At 37.4% G+C, this 19,243-nt stretch overlaps 1 protein-coding gene across 1 annotated transcript in view; it reads right to left on the bottom strand.

Annotated features, from left to right (window-relative positions):
* SYNE2 (spectrin repeat containing, nuclear envelope 2) overlaps nt 1-19,243 on the bottom strand; it is a 269,558-nt gene that overhangs the window by 208,457 nt on the left and 41,858 nt on the right. Inside the window, exons 10-21 of the mRNA XM_014545947.1 lie at nt 19,063-19,200; nt 13,362-13,526; nt 12,648-12,760; nt 11,405-11,567; nt 9,640-9,718; nt 8,657-8,844; nt 6,754-6,918; nt 5,745-5,894; nt 4,145-4,318; nt 2,387-2,545; nt 1,667-1,840; nt 631-765 (exon numbers count right to left, since the gene is read on the bottom strand). Coding sequence (XP_014401433.1) covers nt 631-765; nt 1,667-1,840; nt 2,387-2,545; nt 4,145-4,318; nt 5,745-5,894; nt 6,754-6,918; nt 8,657-8,844; nt 9,640-9,718; nt 11,405-11,567; nt 12,648-12,760; nt 13,362-13,526; nt 19,063-19,200 — 1,803 coding nt within the window. The remainder of the gene's footprint in view (nt 1-630; nt 766-1,666; nt 1,841-2,386; nt 2,546-4,144; nt 4,319-5,744; nt 5,895-6,753; nt 6,919-8,656; nt 8,845-9,639; nt 9,719-11,404; nt 11,568-12,647; nt 12,761-13,361; nt 13,527-19,062; nt 19,201-19,243) is intronic.

Consider the following 19,243-nt stretch of genomic DNA (forward strand, 5'->3'; position numbering starts at 1 on the left):
GGAGCCTGATTCCTCACGGGGCCATGTGATTCCACCTTCCACTGTGGGTTATGTTGTTCCTGGGGCACTGTCGGCCCTGAATCTGGTTTACTGCACACTTGCGTTTGCATTCCACACCCTGTAAAACAGCAACTTTGCAGAGTGCCCTCTCACACTCTGGGACCCCTTGGGGGGATGTTGGAGAGCTGGTTTTGGCCCGATCCCCATAGGCCAGGTCAAGGGACCTCACCTGCTGGAGGGACCCTGCTCACTGGTGCCGCCCCAGGTGCGGCCGGCCAGGAAGGGACCACGGGAGGTTGACTCCAGAGCATGTTCAGCCGCCTTGCCCAGTCCTGCCCCGCCAGCCACCACCTGGGCCCATCTGCATTAGTCCCTGCACCGGAGCCAGCGCAGCAAGCCCGAAGATCCAAGTGTGAGTTTTCTTTTTCACTGCTCCCTCCCCCAACCCCCGCTCAGCAGACGCCCTTTGAGCCATGGCGCTGCCCCAGGAATTCTAATTAATTTCCTTTCAATGTGCATGAATCCATGCACTGGGGCCACTAGTATACATATATGAAGAATGACTGATGACAAACAGATCAATGGTCAGATGCATTAGTATAAGCCCTGGATACATATGCACGTTCTTACCTCCCACTTGGCACAGACATCTCTACTCTTTTCTTCCAAAGACAGCTTTACATCCTCAGTGACATTATTTTTCAGTTCTTCAACAGCTTTTAAATACTTGGCCAGACTTTTAGTATTAAAAATTAATAGTGCTTCCTATTTAAAAAAAAAAGATGTAAGCAAGAACATGAAAACCTCATCACCCTGCCAAGTCCTCAAAGCTAATTTTGATAGATCTTTCCTAGGTAGAGCTAAGAAAAGGACTCTATGAAGATTATTTAAAGATTTAAGGGAGACTTCTCTTTGTAACTTGAGGTTTGATAGTCCATTTGCATCTCTTGAATTCTTTTGAAAAAAAAATTGCAAAATATTTCTTATTTAAATGTAATTACAGCCTGGCCGGTATGGCTCAGTTGGTTGGAGTGCCCTTCCACACACGAAGAAGTCACCGGTTAGATTCCCAGTCAGGCACATGCCCAGATTGCAGACTGGATCCCCAGTAGGGGACAGGCAAGAGGCAGCCAACTGATCTTTTTCTCTCTCTCTCTCCCTTCCTCTTTCTTTCTCTCTCTCTTTCTCTCTCTCTCTTTATAAAAATATATTTTTATTGATTTCAGAGAGGAAGGGGAGGGAGAGAAAGATCGAAACATCAATGAAAAGACAGAATCATGGATCAGCTGCTGCCTGCATGCCCCCCACAGTGGATTGAGCCCACAACCTGGGCATGTGCCCTTGACCAGAATCGAACCCGGGACCCTTCAGTCCCCAGGCCGACGCTCTATCCACTAAGTCAAACTGGCTAAAGCAAGGCAATAAAAACATACTTTAATAAATAAAGTAATTACACATTTGGCAGGTCTATAATTGTATACTGAATTTTTAAAATTCTTCATTTTAATTTTTAAGAGTCTCTGGGGAATGATGTATATAAAACTTGAAAAAATTTTAAAGGTACAATAACTTTGTGTACAATCACAGTGATGGAAACATCTTGATTTCAAATTAGATAGTTGGTTCAAAATAAATACCCTACATTTGATATTTGAAAGGGTCCCACCTTGTATTTTGAAATCAGTCCACTCCGGCTCTCTCTTTGGCCAAGTAACTGCTCAGCCCTTGTAATGTATGATTCCAGTTCCTTCAGGGATTCCTCCACCTTCATCCTGGCACTCAGGTCTGGTGAGACATCAGTTGAGTTCTTCAACATTGCACCTAATTTGACCATGTTGATCTGTGAAGACAAAAAATTCTCAACACTTAGCCCGGCTTCTTAGAAAATTAACAAATTAATAAGTAATTTCTTTGTGTTGCCACTCCTATTTTCCTGCTAGACATAAGAGTATCTAATTTATTATGTAATATTTTCCAATATGTTCTAAATTATAAAGTTTGGTTCAGTGGATAGAGTGTCGGCCTGAGGACTGAAGGGTCCCAGGTTCGATTCTTGGTCAAGGGCACATATCTTGGTTGCAGGCTCGATCCTGGCCCTGGTCAGGGCATGTTTATGAGGCAACCAATCAATGTGTCTCTCTCACATCGATGTTTCTCTGTCTGTCTCTTCCCCTCACTTCCACTCTCTCTAAAAATCAATGGAAAAATATACTTGGGTGAGGATTAACCAAAAAATATATATATTTATATATATATAATGCAAAAGTTATATTTTATAAAACATTTCCAAACTACAGGGCAATCCCCACCCCCAACTTCCCCAGCCTCCCATTGACCACTTGGTTTTAAAGACTAAATTCATGAATAAGGAACATTAAAGAGAGACCTGGACTTTCTCTTTAGCTTCTTGAATCTTTGCCTGAAGCCCAGCTGTGAGAACATGTTCGAGGGACTCCTGGCTTGAAATATTTTGTACATCCATTTGTAAAGTGTCTTCCATTCTAGACACAAGCTCCTCATACATAGAGCCTTTGGCAATAAGATGCTATTAAAACAAATTAAAGTGAGATCACAATAAACATTCTGATTACATATTAAACATTAACCTTAAATCTCACCAGAAATCATAAAAGGTTAATTATTAATGCAAAATGAGACAAATTTATATTCTAAAGCATGTTATTTTAAATTTTCACTTTTAAGTTTTATATTTATACAAATTCTGAGAAAATAGACTTTTATAGATTATTCTTTATATACTAAGCACTTCAATAAAATACTTTAAGTAATATAATGTCAACAGAGAGAAAAATAAGTTGAGAGAATAGTAATAAATCTTAAAATTAAGTTGCTCTAAGCCAAATCAGTCCCAAGGGAATCCAATAAATGTTACTGGAGAAAGTGACTATTAGAAAATAATATTTTTAGAACCATGCTTTACAGAACATATCAAAACTACTTTACTGCCCTGACTGGTTTGGCTCAGTGGCTAGAGCGTCGGCCTGCGGACTGAAGGGTCCCGGGTTCGATTCCGGTCAAGGGCATGTACCTTGGTTGCGGGCACATCCCCAGTGGGGGGTGTGCAGGAGGCAGCTGGTCGATGTTTCTCTCTCATCGATGTTTCTAACAATCTATCTCTCTCCCTTCCTCTCTGTAAAAAATCAATAAAATATATTTTTTAAAAACTACTTTACAATATATCTTGATCCAATAAAGATCTACTTAATTCCTTCTTGCAGAATTATATTCTAGCATGTTTGTATGTTCACTGTTATTTTTTTAAATATTTTTAAATATTGAATTTTTCATTTCTCACTCATTTCTTTTACTTAAATAAATTCCAGATGCAGCAAATAAATAAATATGTAAATAAAATTAGAAAAGCACTGGCAGATGTCACAGGTAACTTTATGTAATATTTTCAAAGCAATAAAAAGTATCATTCTTATACACAACGAAAACACAAAATGCTATATATACACCATTTCAGAAATGTAGATTTGAAAGAATCACATAAGTATTCCTTTATTCCGGGAACTTTCCATCTTGTTGCAATTTATGACATGCTCCATAGATTTTTATAGCTGAGCTTGGAACTCAGTAAAAACCACAATTGTCACTTCATCCCCAGAAGAACTGAGTGATATTAAAACGCAATCTTGCCTCATTGCTTTTCAATGAGTCGACTGCCTAAGAATGAAGACAGAACGGAGTTTTAACAACATCCGTCACCCTCCCTGTGTCAAGAAGGAAAAGTGGCTTAATCGGTGAATGAGCTTTCAAAGCACAGACTGTCATAATCTCTCATATTCACACGGCACTGAGCTATGTGAGACTGAACTCACTTATCTCTTCATCGCCCTCTCATACCAGAAAATATTTTAATCTCCATCATGTAGCTGGGAAAATTAATTCAAGAACTTAGATTCACATAAGGTATTATTAATGGTCTTCCAGTCTATCCTCTGTCTTCAAGCAAAATCACAGCAAATGATTCAGGAATGAGAATCCATGCTATTTAAAAAACTCCCAACTAAGAAAATTCAAACAGTCATATTACTCTTTACTCTCAAACTTGTTCGTTATCTTAATACTTCGGTCTACAACCATGAAAGCTGTCCTTTTAATGCTTTTACCCTCATACCTGCAAAGATTCTTCCATTGAAGTATCTACATCATCTTTATGTCTCAGAAGATCCAAAACAGATTTGGTTTCTGCCTCCCAGATTTCTACTTCTCCAGTGAGTTTTTCGACCTCTTCAGCCACTTTTAGTTGCCCTGTGAATTCTTCTTTTTCTTTTTCATGTTCTTCCCCGGCCTACAACATTCAAAATTATCACTAAAAAAAGTCAATGTTTACATCATAAAATAATTTTCAATTTTAAAAATTTATCTCTTTTTTCCCCCAAAGGGTGCTAATTCAGCATATATTAATGACTTAAGACTTAGTTTTGGACAATAATAACATTTTATGATAGTACATATCACTTTAAATATTAAAAGATTTATTCACATATATTTTCTTTTTTTAATTTTTTACTTACTGATTTGAGAGAGAGAGAGAGAGAGAGAGAATTTTTTTTATTTTTTACTTACTGATTTGAGAGAGGGAGAGAGAGATCAAGAAGGGAGAGAGAGAAACATCGATTTGTTGTTCCACTTATTTATGCATTCATTGGTTGATTATTGTAAGTGCCCTGACCGGAGAGTGAACCCACAACCTTGGCATATCAGAATGATGCTCTGAGCAACTGAGCTCCATGGCCAGGGCCACATGTATTTTCCTAATGATAATATAATTCCTGTCAGCTAATTACTATGGTCTCCATTTTACACATAAGAAGATGAAAATCTTAGAAAATTAGGGTACTGATTCTATAAAAACATTTCTAAACCTCATATACAATTTAATTAAATACGGTTGTTAGTAATAGTAGTTTCAAAACATCCTCAAGAAGAGACATAATCAAATTTCAACAAAATTTAGACTTTTCCCATGAATAATCCCTCAATATCCTATGGGCTGATGTCACAGCTTTACATGACATATTCATTCTTAAAGCTGTTCTTTTTACCAGATCATATTTTAAATGTATTAGAAGAATATACTAGTTTATATTCTTCTATTCTAAAAGCATCTTGCACAAATTCAGATCTTTCAAAATTTTATCTGATTAGTCTTCTAAGCAGTCCATCATGGCTGCTGGCCAAAGCCAGCTCAATATTACATTCTTAAGTAAAACTGTGTAAGTCATTATTCTGAAAAAGGCACATTTCCAAAACCACAGGTATGATACCCGTGTATGATTTTTATGTTTTGTTCCTTTTAGATAAGACGTTCTTATCTATAAGCATCCTCTTAATTACCCAACAAAGCAACAAATAAAGACCACAGGTCTCCCCATTTTAGGGAAAGGAAGCAAGACACGGGCTGGGGACTACCTAAAGCTGGACCATGTCTAAGCACCGGTCAGAAGCAAAGGGAGAACATCCCAGCTCCCTGTCCACACTGAGCAGTCTGGCTGCTCTGGTGTGTCGGGGAAGCTCCTCCTCCTGAGACACAGCACTGACTCTGAGGAAGACTTCATGAAAGGAACCACTTACGCATTTTACTGGAACATGATTACATTTTAAATATTATCGAATAATCACACCACTGTTTCAACAATATGGGTTTTTCCAGAGAAAAACAGCGCAGTTGAATTATTTCTGTATACAAATGTGACAAAGTATGACTACTTCACCTTTATATTCTGATGGTGATTTTCAGGAAGTGCTAACGGAGTATCTGTTGGAGAGTCAACAGTTGGTTTTTCTTCTTTAGATGGCTGCATATTTTCAGAATTACCAAGAACGGGCTGTTCCTGCTTTTTTATAAGTGGCAGTTTCATTTCCTAGAAGAAATTAATGTCATAAAACGTAATGCTCATATTTTTATGCTAAGGTATATTATTACTGTACCCATAATAAATGGACATAATATATTCAACATATTTTAAAATAGGAGCATTTCCCATAAAACACCTCACTCTCAAATTGTTAAGAATAAGAATAATTTAATAATTTAAACTCAAAAATTACAGAAGGTTTGCTTTTATTAAGCACTACTACAAATATAAAGATAAATAAAGCTCAGTGTATGTTCTCAGGAGCTTGAAATCTAGTAGGCAAAGAACTTAACATTATTCTTTAATGGTAAAAGAAATTCACTGGAGAGTTGTATGTTATATGTCCAAACAAAAACTTGTACATGAATGTTCACAGCAACATTATTCATAATAGTCAAAAGGGTGGAAAGAAGCCAAATCAACCAATCAATGAATAAATAAAATGTGGTCTAGCCATACCATAGACTATTATTACTTGTCAATAAAAAGGAATAAAGAACTAATATATGCTACAACATGGATGAATCTTGAAAACATTACACTAAGTAAAAAAAAAAAAGAAACAAAAGACCACATATCATATGATCCCACTTGTGTGAAATATCCAAAATAGGCTACTCTGTGCAGACATAAAGTGATTTCTCACTTGCCTAAGGCTGAGGGGGGTGGGAGAAAGTGGAGAGTGACTGCTAATGGGTACAGAGTTTCTTTATGAGGTGGTGAAATTGTCCTGATTATGGTGATGGCAGCACAGCTCTGACTATAGTAAAAACCACTACTATACACATGAATGGGTTGTATGGTATGTGACTTTTATCTCAATGTAGCTGTTACCAAAAAAACCCCATAAAAACCCAATACTTACGAGCTGAGTTTTTGTAACAAACTTTCTCCATCTTTTATTCAGCCTTCTCAGTTCTTTAGAAATAGATGATCCAAATTCATCATTGCTGACTTGAATTAAGAAATTTCCCACTTCGTTTAAAGTGGTGTGTTCAAGATTCCACTGGGATAGTGTCTCAGAAGGAACCTACATAAAACATAAGCAACATGACATTTAAAGGACAAAATATTTGTCTTTCTATGATCTGTAAACAGATCTTTACCCAGGCTGACTGCCAGCAAACGTGAGGCTTGACCTCACGTCAGAGATTCTGACCCTCCCTTTAGCGGATGCTCCCGTCCGTACTGATCTAGCTCTTCATCCCTGAGCACTAACGGGCAGGCAGCAGCTGTCTGACACCACTCCCGGTCCTGGACTCTTAGGAAGCATCTGATCTCCCCCCTTTCTAAGTGGCTGGTGAGCTTAGAGCAAAGGTTCTCAAACTTTTTCAGGGGTGGCACTGTAATGTCTCAGTAATATTTTCATGGACTCAGAAAAATCATCTAAAAGCTCTCGTTTTTAAGTGGTCAGGTCCAAAAAACTTAGTAGTAATTTGCATAGTGTAACGGACAAGTCTTGTTGTATCTCCCTTAAAATTTAAGTTACCTTTAAACTTAAAAAATTTCCCTTTAATTTAAAGAGTTCTCTTTGGCAGCTCAGGGCACCTTAGCACAGAGTGTGGGAACTGCAAGACTTAAAGTGTTATTTTTCTCAGAGTTACGGGAATCTTAATAAAAGAACTTCAAAAACACAACTGTTGAAAGGCAAAGATATGCTTTTCTAATCTCAATATAGGTGGCAGGGAGAAGTAACGTCTCACTAATTCCTCAAATACTCTTTTTGTGCTCACACACACACACAAATTTTACTTTCATGTAAACAGCCTCTTTTCTGTTTGAGTAATTTTAGTTTCTACCTGGAAAATGTTTAGTCTGAGAGGCTAGCTATATCCATTTGCAACAGAAGAAAACAAATACTACTTCAGAGAGGAGTCATAAAACTAATTATTACATCAATAGCAAATGAAACAATAATGAATTACACTAAAATTTCTTCCACACCTCTCCACAGAAGTCTAAAGTATTTTGATTTCCCTCCTCTAGAAACCCAGAAAGGGTTTAGAGCTCAAAAGAACTGAATGGAGGGACTAAAGGAATTGAGCAAAAAAGAAAAAGGAAAAAAAACTCATGGACATGGACAACGGTGTGGTGATTGCTAGGGGGAAGCGGAGGAGGGTATGGGAGACTTGACTTGGTGAACACACAATGCAGCGTACAGATGACGTGTTGTGGAATTGTGCACCTGAAACCTGTTCAATTTGGTGAACCAGTGACTCCCCAATAAATATAATAAAAAGGAAATAAAAAGTATTGAATTGAAAAATTAAACTTTTTTCCCGTCATTACCATGCCTTCTATTCGCCACACCCTGTACTATATATGTATTTGAATATATTCTTATTTTTCATGTGTTCTATTTGACACTATTTTGTTTCAAGTGAAAAAATTAAACTTTTTAAAGCATCAATTTATTTTAAATATGTCTCTATGCTATCCACTACTCTAAGTCTTTTATTTTCTTTAAAAAGAAAAAAAGTAGTAATCAATCTTCCAAAAGCTATACTGTGTATGTAACTTATACCTCAATAAAGGTGTGGGTGTGTGTGTGTGTGTGTGTGTGTGTGTGTGTGTGTTTTAAACCTATACTGAGGAGAAAATTTCTTTGGCAGTTTCATTAGGAAGAAACTGAACTCTTTCCGAACCATGGAGAATTTTCCAACAGTTGAGCTTATTCTTCCCTGGCACCTAGTTTTTGGACTGAAAATGAGGGTCTCCAAACAATACAAAAAAGTACAATTGAGCAGATGCCATTGGACTGCAAATACCTCTGTAATTTGTTCCTTCTTTGTCTCCTCAAAACAAGCCTTTAGGAAGCAGAGCTTTTCCGTGTAAGTAGTCCAGCATGCCAGAACTTTCTGCAGAGTGGACTTCACATTATCTATATTTTTTCTGCACATAGAAATATTATGTTCCATCATCGTATATTGTTCACTAACATTCTGATATTCTCCACCTATAATGTTAACAAAACAAAAAGTAATTTTAGAGAACAGTTTTTTATTAATAAAATACTGTTAAGAAAAACATGTGCATATTAACAGTGGCAAAAAAAGTATGTACTCTGACAATATTAAAAGTAAACGCAAGAATTTTCCAAAGAAAACATGCATGTAAAACATTAAGGTAGACCTGGCCAGGTGACTCGGTTGGATTGTCACCCCTTACACCAAAGGTTTCAGGTTCAATTCCCAGTCAGGACACATACCCAGGTTGTGGGTTTGCTCCTGGGTCAGGGGCATGCACAAGAGGCAACTGATCAATGTTTCTCTCTCACATAGATGTTTTTTCTCTCTCTCCCTTCCTCTCTAAAAATCAATTAATAAAAAAATAAAACATCTACACATATAAAAGCCTAAGCGACCAGCCAATAGGCCGACCGTTCGACCGGCCAATCAGTAGCTATGACACACACTGACTACCAGGGGGCAGATGCTCAACGCAGGAGCTGCTGAGCTGCTGAGCTGCGGTGACTCGGCAGCTGCGGTTCTTGGGTGACACACCCGGAACCAGAGAAGAGGGAGCCCGATTCCAGGGTGTCACGCAAGAACCACCCTCTCGCAATCCAGGACCCCTCAGGGGATGTCAGAGAGCAGGTTTCGGCCCAATCCCCACAGGCCAGGCCAGGCCAGGCCAAGGGACCCCACCAGTGCACGAATTCGTGCACCAGGCCTTTAGTTAAAGAAAGTTAAAGAGATAAAATGCTATTTTTAAGTGACTATTCCATCAAAAAGTAACTGTATAACTTTACCCAAATTCTTATGAATTTCTTCACATTTCTGAAAAGAAGATTCAAGTTGAGCTAGGAAGTCTTTTTCTTCAATAAATTTCTGGGGAAAGGGAGATGGAAAAAAACATATTGACAGCTTACACTTTTTTAAATGTGCAAAGAAATCCAGACACAAACATATAAACATTGATGAAACACTTAGGCACCAAAACTTCTTTAAGGCTTTAAACTACATATTTGGGTAGGAAAAGAAGAGCAGTTCACAAAGAGAGAAAGTTAAGGTCTAGGAACCGTGAGTATGAGTATGAACCTTATGTTGGTATGAAACCTAAAAAATTCATCTTAATGTGATGATATGGTTCCACAATGGTTTCCTCTGGTGGGAAAAGGCACGTGAAGTATTTATAGCAATCTCAAAACGCCCTACCTGACATGTTTACTAATATTGCAGAATCTGTATCAGTTTCTCTTATTTCATGTACCAGTATTTTTTAATATTGAATTTTATTAGATAAATTTACAGTATGTTATAAAAAGATAGATCCATCTTGCAAAAACATTTGAGAAATTACAATTAACTAAATTATTATGTGTCCTATACAAGCAAAGTATGCTATGGAAAAATGCAATTAATCAATAACAGTGGGGCCTTGACTTACGAGTGTCCCGACTAACGAGTTTTTCAAGATACGAACTGTCTCTCAGCCGATTTTTTGCTTTGAGTTGCGAGCTAAAATTCGGGTTACGAGCCAGCTTCAGATACCCCACCGCTAGTTGGCACAGCGAATGTCGAAGTGAACGCCACAACATCAGCCCAGCATCACGTGTCTCACTCGTTCACTTTTTGATTTGACATATGAGTAATTTGAGTTACGAGCTCCATCACAGAACGAATTAAACTCGTAAGTCAAGGCCCCACTGAACTGATATTTTTGTATACTTATCATGTATTGATTGTATGCTTAAATGGAAAAATAATCAAAGAAAGAAATGAAATAAAATATTCAAAGTCTAGTCTAATTTAGAATGATTCTTTCTATTTGAGAATGTATGGTGTTTAAATCATATTTGTAAATATATCTCTCTTCATGTTTTTCAGTTTTTGTACTTAAAATTTACAATCTTGGATTATTCTTTTTGTCCCTCATTCCAAAAAGAGGGAAACAGCAGGTATGATGACAAGGACTAACTGTAGAAATGACATTCCTAGGATGCTTTAGTTTTAATTTACTAATGACCACACTTATATTTAAGTCCTTTGCTATATTTTTTCCTATAAATTTCAAGAGCTAAACTCTCTCCCTACAAAAAGCCTCAATGCAAAATGTGCTGTTTTTCCCACCCTGAAAATTGAAAGGCTAAATTGAGCAAAACAGAAAAATAAAGAAAGAAAGAACTTAAAAAAAAAAAAAACCTGATAAGCTAAGATTAAAATGTTCTAAGAAAAAATTTAATTTTTGGACAAAACCATTTATCTGGGTGGGGCAAAAGATATCCAGTAAGTGAAAATAGAAATTTTTAATGGAAATAACACTGAAACTTTCTCCAACTATTGTGTTAAAAGTTAATTCAAGCTCCCCTGTGGTAGTAAATAATACTGTTTTTCTTTCTTACTCTTTCCTGATGCCTGTAATTCTTTTCTCCAGGCAACATTTAAGCTAATGGAAGTTACCAAAAAACCCATCTGGAAACCTGAAAAGATAAAGGGAAATTGTGCCAAAGAAAAACGCAAACCCAGCACCCAGATATGGAGAACAGTTTCTAAGGCATGAAATAAAAAGCTTACATGCCAGTCTTCCAGCAGCAGTTCCACCGATTCTTTACTCCCATACTTGATGTTCCAAGCCTTCAATTTTGATTGCACTTCATCTAGCAAACCAAGGACTGAGCACTTATAGTAATGAAATTCTAGAAGTGGGATGAATTTTTTCCCCGAAATATTGTTGATTCTGAAAAATAGTGCCGGTTTTAGAATTTAACTTAATATTATGGGCCAAATGTCAGACATGTGGCATTTTAAAAACATTGGGGCTCTAACTTTTTTCTTTTAAACACATGGTACTCAGATGTATCCTCAAATCTTTTCTAAACAAAGTAAAACGAACACTGTGGCTAGATATATAGTAATTATTTCTAAGGTGAAAACATGTAACGGAACATTTTCTCAAGAAATTATAACCCTGTTGAGAAATTCTATAATAAAACATCAATACCCAGGATATTTTACTAAATTTGAAAACTTCTGCATAACTTAATGCAACTACTATAACTTCAACATTGACATATTAAAAACAGCTTTCATTATTAAGGCAAATACCTTCTTATTATCATTCTAATAAGTTGCTTATAAATAATGAGAAAAGAGCCCAGCCCATGGCTCAGTGGCTGAGTATGGCCTTATGAACCAGGAAGTCCTGGTTCGATTTCAATTCCTGGTCAGGGCACATGCCCGGGTTGCGGGCTTGATCCCAGTGTGGGGCATGCAGGAAGCAGCCAATCAGTGATTCTCTCTCATCACTGATGTTTCTATCTCTCTCTCTCTTCCTCTCTGAAATCAATTTTAAAAATTAATTAATTAAAAAATAAATAATAACGAGAAAAGAGAAGGTGATGCGGACCACCATCAATTATATAATCTTTATATTTGTAGTACCCGAGTTTATCAAGTGCTCTCATGGACCTCCTCTTATTTCACTCCATAGCCTTGTGAGGCAGGAACACGGTGACCATCATTAATCTATATTTACAAATGAGCACACATGCTCAGAAAGGCAGAGGAACTTGGCCAAAACCAAGATACAGAGCTCAGTTTCTGACTGCAACGCAGAACTTTTCTACCACCACATCCTACCATCCAATAGAAAGTATGTTAGCCTGATAGTGTGTTACTATTCCGTCAAACAGCAAGGTACAGTTATCAAGATTTAAAGAATACTTGTCAGAAATTATCTAAAAATCTTTTCTGGTCCCTATTGCACAATTTAGTGCTCAAACATGAATGGTTTCAGCAGCTGTGAGGTGTTACAAACCGTCTTTTCATTTCCTCCAATTTGTAAGCTGGTACCAACGGCAACTGTTTTTCATCTCTATTTTCAAATGCCAGGAGTGTGTTCAAGTGACAGTCACATTTATCCATCAGACTCTGCAAAGACATTTAGCATGACAGGACGAGGTTTATTGTCAAACATTGTAATTGAGGGCTTGTTCATCTCATTTGCTCTCTGCATGCATTGCATCTTTTTTTAAAAATTATAAGTGTTTTCTTTTTAACTAAGATTTTTCTGAATAAATATTTTCATCATAAATGTCTTAAACTAGATCAGTTTTACAGAGAGGCAGACTGCAGTTTCTTTGGTGAAAGCATTATTAAAGTCTTCTGTTTTGGGGTGTATTTCCCATCCCTTGCTGCAATGCTATTTATTTCATATACCAAATTCTTCATGACTTCGTAGAGAGAACCCAGTCGCCCACATTTTAAACCAGTTTCCCCCTCCTTTTCTGTCAGACTTTCAGTAGGTTTAGAACTCACTGGTTCTACTGTTATTGTTTCCACCTTAAACTAGCACAACGTTCATGAAGAACGTGAAGGTACCTTTCAGGTCCCGTGTCTCCCCAAGGGACTAATTCTAAATTACCCTAAAATACCCACTATATTTCCTTCCCTTCTTGCCAGGACAAAGTCTCTCTCAAGAGCAGTCTTAACAAAGTATAGATTTTTCAATGCTTTTTTTTTCTTTTCCAACCTTGAATAAAGCCATTTTCTCTTCCATTAGCGCTATGGCTTCATAGTAATCGTGGGAGGTGGGCAAGTCAGCCTCTGTGAGCCCCTCTACCTCCCGGAGCCAAGCTTCGATTTGGTGGAGGGGAGAAGGCAAGTCATCATTCAGCTTTGTTTTCCACACGTTAATCTGAAAAAAAAAAAAGGAGGGGAACATGTTCTTCAGCAGACATTCTTCTAGTTTATTTCTTCGCACATATTATGTTTAATTCTTTAAAGTTTCTCTGATCGGTTAGTTAAGGAAATCTTTATCAGTGGATAAACTTCTTAGTTCTAAAGACCACTGCTGATCGAGAAGATAATTTAACAGCTGCAGGAGAAGAGGGCGCAGGAATAAAAACGAATGTTTTGATAAATCCATAATCAGTTATGAGAGGGAAATTAGAAATATTGAAAGCACCCCTCAAGCATGGGTAGATTCAAATGTTGTATGCCCTGTGCTCTCTGACATTACAACTACACCTCGCAAACAGATTGATAGATTAAATTTTCCTCATGTGCCCTAATTGTATATTCACATCAAATATCTCCATACATCTCCTGAATATCTGTCCTTCACTGAAACCCCCCACAATGCAGGTGACCTTCTTCCTCGGCCTTCCCACCAATCCCTACGTGCACACAAGTCACACAGCTGCCAACTACAGATTTCCCCAAACACTGACTGCACCCCCAGCTCTCGCTCTTGCTGCCCCTTCCCCTTACTAAGTACCATGGAAACTCACATCCTCACTCATTCACACATTCACTCATTCATTCATTCATCCACTGAACAAACAGGAATAATCTACTATGCTAAGCTGTGGGGATAAAGATACAGAAGACTTCTGAAGTGGACAGGGGACATGTGATCACACACCACAGAGTACTGGCAGCAGCTAGACACAACTTAGATGTACGCACATGGCACAGGGTAAATATACTCCAAAATGAAAGTAAGAAACAGACTAATATATAACATCAATTTACACAACTTAAAAATAGATGGACACAAAAACACAACACACATTTTGCAAAAACATAAAATAAAAAGACACACACTAAGGACCTCACAGTGTTGACCTAAGGAGAAAGGAAGGGATTGGTATAAAAGGAAATAAACACACAATTAAACAAGTGAATAAAAACAAGAGCTGGGCCTGGCGCAGACCCAAGTGCCAGGAAGGGGCAGTAAGTTTAATACCATCTTCTACATCTGAGGGTCAACCAGATGAATAAAAGTTACTGCTCTTGCCTGGACCACCGAGTGGGAGAAGCAGATAAGTACACAGCTGCAGGAACGTGTGGTCAGCAATATAATAAAGCCAGGCAGACGTGCCAGGCAAACCTGGGAAGAACACGGACTCAACACCAATGACCAGAATTCCTAAGTCCGATAAACATGCAGCTCCGAAGCCACCACCTTTCTTGGTGACCCTATTGAGAATGTGATTTTTAAAAATCTGAATCCATAGGGTTCTTTTATGGTGTTTTTGGAATTCTCATTTCAAAGACACCCCTATGAGATCAAGCACAAATCAAAATTTGTTTCACTCAAATCATTTCCTCTACTGATCGTATGTTTTAATTCTTTTCTCTTTCCATTATATTTCTACTAAATGAAATGCCACTATTCTTACAGTTAAATTGTTTTTCTATAGAGAAAAGAATAAGCAAAGTTTGAATTTTATATGGGTTATTTGATTCATCGTTCCTTCAAAAACATTTACTGGGTACCTACTACATGCAAGGCAAATATAAAAAAAAAAAAAAAAAAAAAAAAAAAAAAAAACACTTAATCAACTACCCAAGAATAAAGATGTCAAAAGTTAGGACAAAGCTAGGCTCCTTTAAGGCAGTCGAATGGAACTACTCATAAAATAGAAGTATTAGATATTATAGTTTTTGCATTTTGTTCTGCATTTTTTCATCATTACTGAGGTATAATTAAATAAAATTGTAAGATATTAAAAGTATATATTGTGATAATTTGATATATATATATATATACATTGTGAAATGTTTCCCACCATCTACGTAATTAACACACCCATTGCTTCACATATTTATCTTATCTTTTGTGTGTGTGTGTGTGTGACCACTTAAGTTCTACTCTCTTAGCAAATTTCAATGATATAACACAGTGTTATCAACTATAGTCACCATGTTTTATGTTAGACCAGCGGTTCTCTCCCTGTGGGTCGCGACCCCTTTGGTGGTCGAACAACCCTTTCACAGGGGTCCCCTAAGACCATCCAGCATATCAGATATTTACATTACGATTCATAACAGTAGCAACATTACAGTTATGAAGTAGCAACGAAAATAATTTTATGGTTGGGTCACAACATGAGGAACTGTATTTAAAGGGCCAGGAGGTTGAGAACCTCTGCGTTAGACCCTCAGACCTTATTCACCTTTTAGCTGAAAGTTTGTACCTTTTTACCAACCTCTCCCTATTTCCCCACCTCCCCGTCCCTGGCAATCACTTTTCTCCTCTGTTTCTGAGTTTGACATTGTTTTTAGATTCCACATATAAGTAATACCAGGCAGTACTTTGTTTTGCTCTAATTGTCTTGCAAGTTTATTTTCTCAAAAGGCGTATGGCAAAAGACAATTCTATAATCTTAAATCACTAATGGTATATCACTAAGCCTCCAGTTAGAAAAACAATGAAAAAAGTTTCATTATGATAAGTTTTTAATATGAGCAAATTAGATGTATTTTTATTATATCTGAATTTTTGTGTGCATTTGCCCAAAAAACAAAGTAGAAAATTGATATGTGACTGAGTTAAAGAGAGGCTACAAATAATACCTCTAAGTCAGCCGTTATTCTTTTCACGACGAAAAGAAAGCTGCATGTTTTTGGAATGAAACCCCGTATGTGCTTTCTGACTCAGGGCTGCCCTCCATGAAGTAGTCAGGAGAGGAAAGATAAAAGGCGACATTTACCTTTCAATCCACTCCTTTCTCACTTAACATAGACAACATGGCTCCGCCCTTTCTTTCTCCCTGTTGGAAATTTTGCATTTGGCTGAAATTTTCTATAAGATCTTCTCAGGTCAAAATAACATAATGTTGCTATTCTTCATAGCGGGCTTAAAATGAAACCTCTTACTAGGAAGCTTTGAGATATCTGGGTTCTCAAACAACTGAACCAGAAACTATCTAGATGGTATTTTCTGTTATACACCTGATGACATTAAAATTACTACGCCTCATTTCCCACACCAAGAAAATGAGCTTCATTCTACCGAAGGGATGGATTTTCTACGTACTATTAATTTGCAGCACTCAACCTTGCAAAATAGTTCTTTCTATGGTTTTTTCTCATTATTTTGGGTAATTTTTCCAAATCATAGTCAGAAAATCAGGTCAGGTCTCTGTGGCCTGGGACAGCCTGAACTGTACAGACAATATGTCTGTTTTGCCGAGGATTTGGAACAGAGAGCCCCTGCTCTTCACAGGGGTCACCGTCAGAGCGAGGGATCAATGAGCACAGCCACTGGTGGGAAGATTTCTGGAGCTGCACTACTTCTCCGAACGTAGGTGCGCTGACAGGGCGGCTTTTTGAAGCCACTAGGATACTATTTGACACTCTTTGTAAATGGTGTGAACAATGTACTCTAAAACAGGCTGCCACTGCTGATGGCCAGGAGCCTGGAGCAGGGATCCGCAAACTTTTCCAGGGCCAAAGAGCGTTTTTGACTTGCAGGTCATGCTATCTGTGTAACAACTCTGTAAATTCACTAAAAATCATTTAATTATCCATTTAAACTGAGTGAGTTCTATGGTATGTAAACTATACCGCAATAAAGATATCAAAAAAGAAGAAAAAAGAATGAAGGCCAAATAAAGATATTTAGACATCAAAGAAAAGTAAGAACTTGTCAGCCACAGGCCTGCATTATAAGTTAAAGGAAGTTTTTTAGGCTGAAGGAAAGTAAGTTCGGATGGAAACTCAAATCTCTTGAAGAAATGAAGAACACTGGAAATGGTAAATATCTAGGTAAATATAAAAGATTAATTTTTTCTCTCACTTTCTTTAACATATGACTGTTTTGAACAGAAATATATAGCATGGTCTTGGGGACTTTAAAACGCATGTCTGTATCATGTGTACATATTTATATACAAAGCAACTATAGCATAAAATATGAGATAAATGAATCAATTTAATTGCAAGTTGCTACGTTTTAAAAAGTTATACAATAACTTAGAAGTTATTTAGACTGTAAACATTTCAGAATGTATATTGTAATACCACTAAAAATATAATAGAAAGATAGAGCCAAAAAGCCAATAAATTAAAATGGAATTCTAAAAATATTAACAATCTAAAATGAGACAGGAAGACAAAGAATAGAAATACAAAAAAAGAGGAAATAAACACAAAAAAAGAGTAAAATGGTTACCTACATTGAACCATATCAATAATTACATTAATGATTACATGACTAAACATTTCAGTTAAAAGGCAGAGATTGTCAGAGTTGAATAGAAAGCAAGATCCAACTATATGTTGCCTATATGAGATGTAATCTATATATATAAAAGCCAAGCGACCAGAACGGCGGAACGACCGGAACAACTGGTCACTATGATACGCACTGCGGTGGCCAACCAGCTCGATAGAGGCCCTGATTGGCCCCCCCAACTTCCTGCGGCCCCTCCCCCTGGCTGGCCTGGCCCCTGATTGTCCCCCTCACTCTTATCAGGGGTGGGGCTGGCCAGCCAACCTCCTGCAGTCCCTACCCCCTGCCGGTCCATCCCTGATTGGCCCCCATCGGGGCGGGCCAGCTGAACCCCACCTATTCACAAATTCGTGCACCAGCCCTCTAGTTTAAATATAAACACTCAAGTAGGTTGAAAGTCAATGAAGCAATCAGCAAGAGAAGACTGGAATGATTGTACTGATATTAGATTAAGTAGACATCAAGAAAAGCAATACTGCCAGAGATAAAAAAGGAATATCTCATAATAGTAAAAATGTCAATTCATCAGGAAGATATAACCATCATAAATGTACACACCTGATGACAAAGTGTAAAATACATAAAGCAAAATTTAACAGAATTAAAGGAAGGATTCAACTGATAGAACTGGACAAAATGTCAGTCAAGACCAGACAATCTAAATACCATCAACCACCTCAATTTATATTTATAGAACACTATATCCAATAACTTACAAAATACATGTTCATTTCAAGTGCAAATAAAATGTGCACCAATATGCGCCATATCCTGGGCCATAATACAGACTGAAATCACACAGATATATTCAGCCACACATACACACATTCATCCTTACATATTCTCTCTGGGTTTATCCCAACCCCCTTTGAGCTTCTATTGATAGTGACACATGACACTGGTCCATGGAGGAGAGGAAGCTGCAAGTGAATCAGAATATGGCTAATCTACTGAGGCAAGCCAAGAATTGATGGCAAACGTAAGAACTTGATAAGCATGCGATTTTCTTCTAAGTAGAATACTATAAATCCCTACTTAAATATCAACAGCTACCCAAATGAGACCATGGAGAAAATATTAAGAGCACTCTCCCAACTTTCTGCTGAAGCATCTATCCTGTATTTTATAGAATTCCTCACGGCAATCTAAAGTTCTCTTCCAACAAAGTTGTCCAATGAAAATGTTCCTCTAATTAACATAACATAGCAACCTGGTAGTTGAGGCCATCCCAGGCTTTTCTCAACTGCAACTGATCTTCATTCAGCTCATCCAGATTCCCTTTCATCGACAGGATGTCCAAAACAGGTTTTTTTCCTTCACTGAAGGACTCCAAAAAGGACAGCAGACTCTACAATTAGAAGAATATTTTAAAGACTGAAATGTTTAAATCA

This window comes from Myotis brandtii, unplaced genomic scaffold, assembly GCF_000412655.1.
Source record: "Myotis brandtii unplaced genomic scaffold, ASM41265v1 scaffold423, whole genome shotgun sequence".
NCBI classification, from domain to species: Eukaryota; Metazoa; Chordata; class Mammalia; order Chiroptera; family Vespertilionidae; genus Myotis; species Myotis brandtii.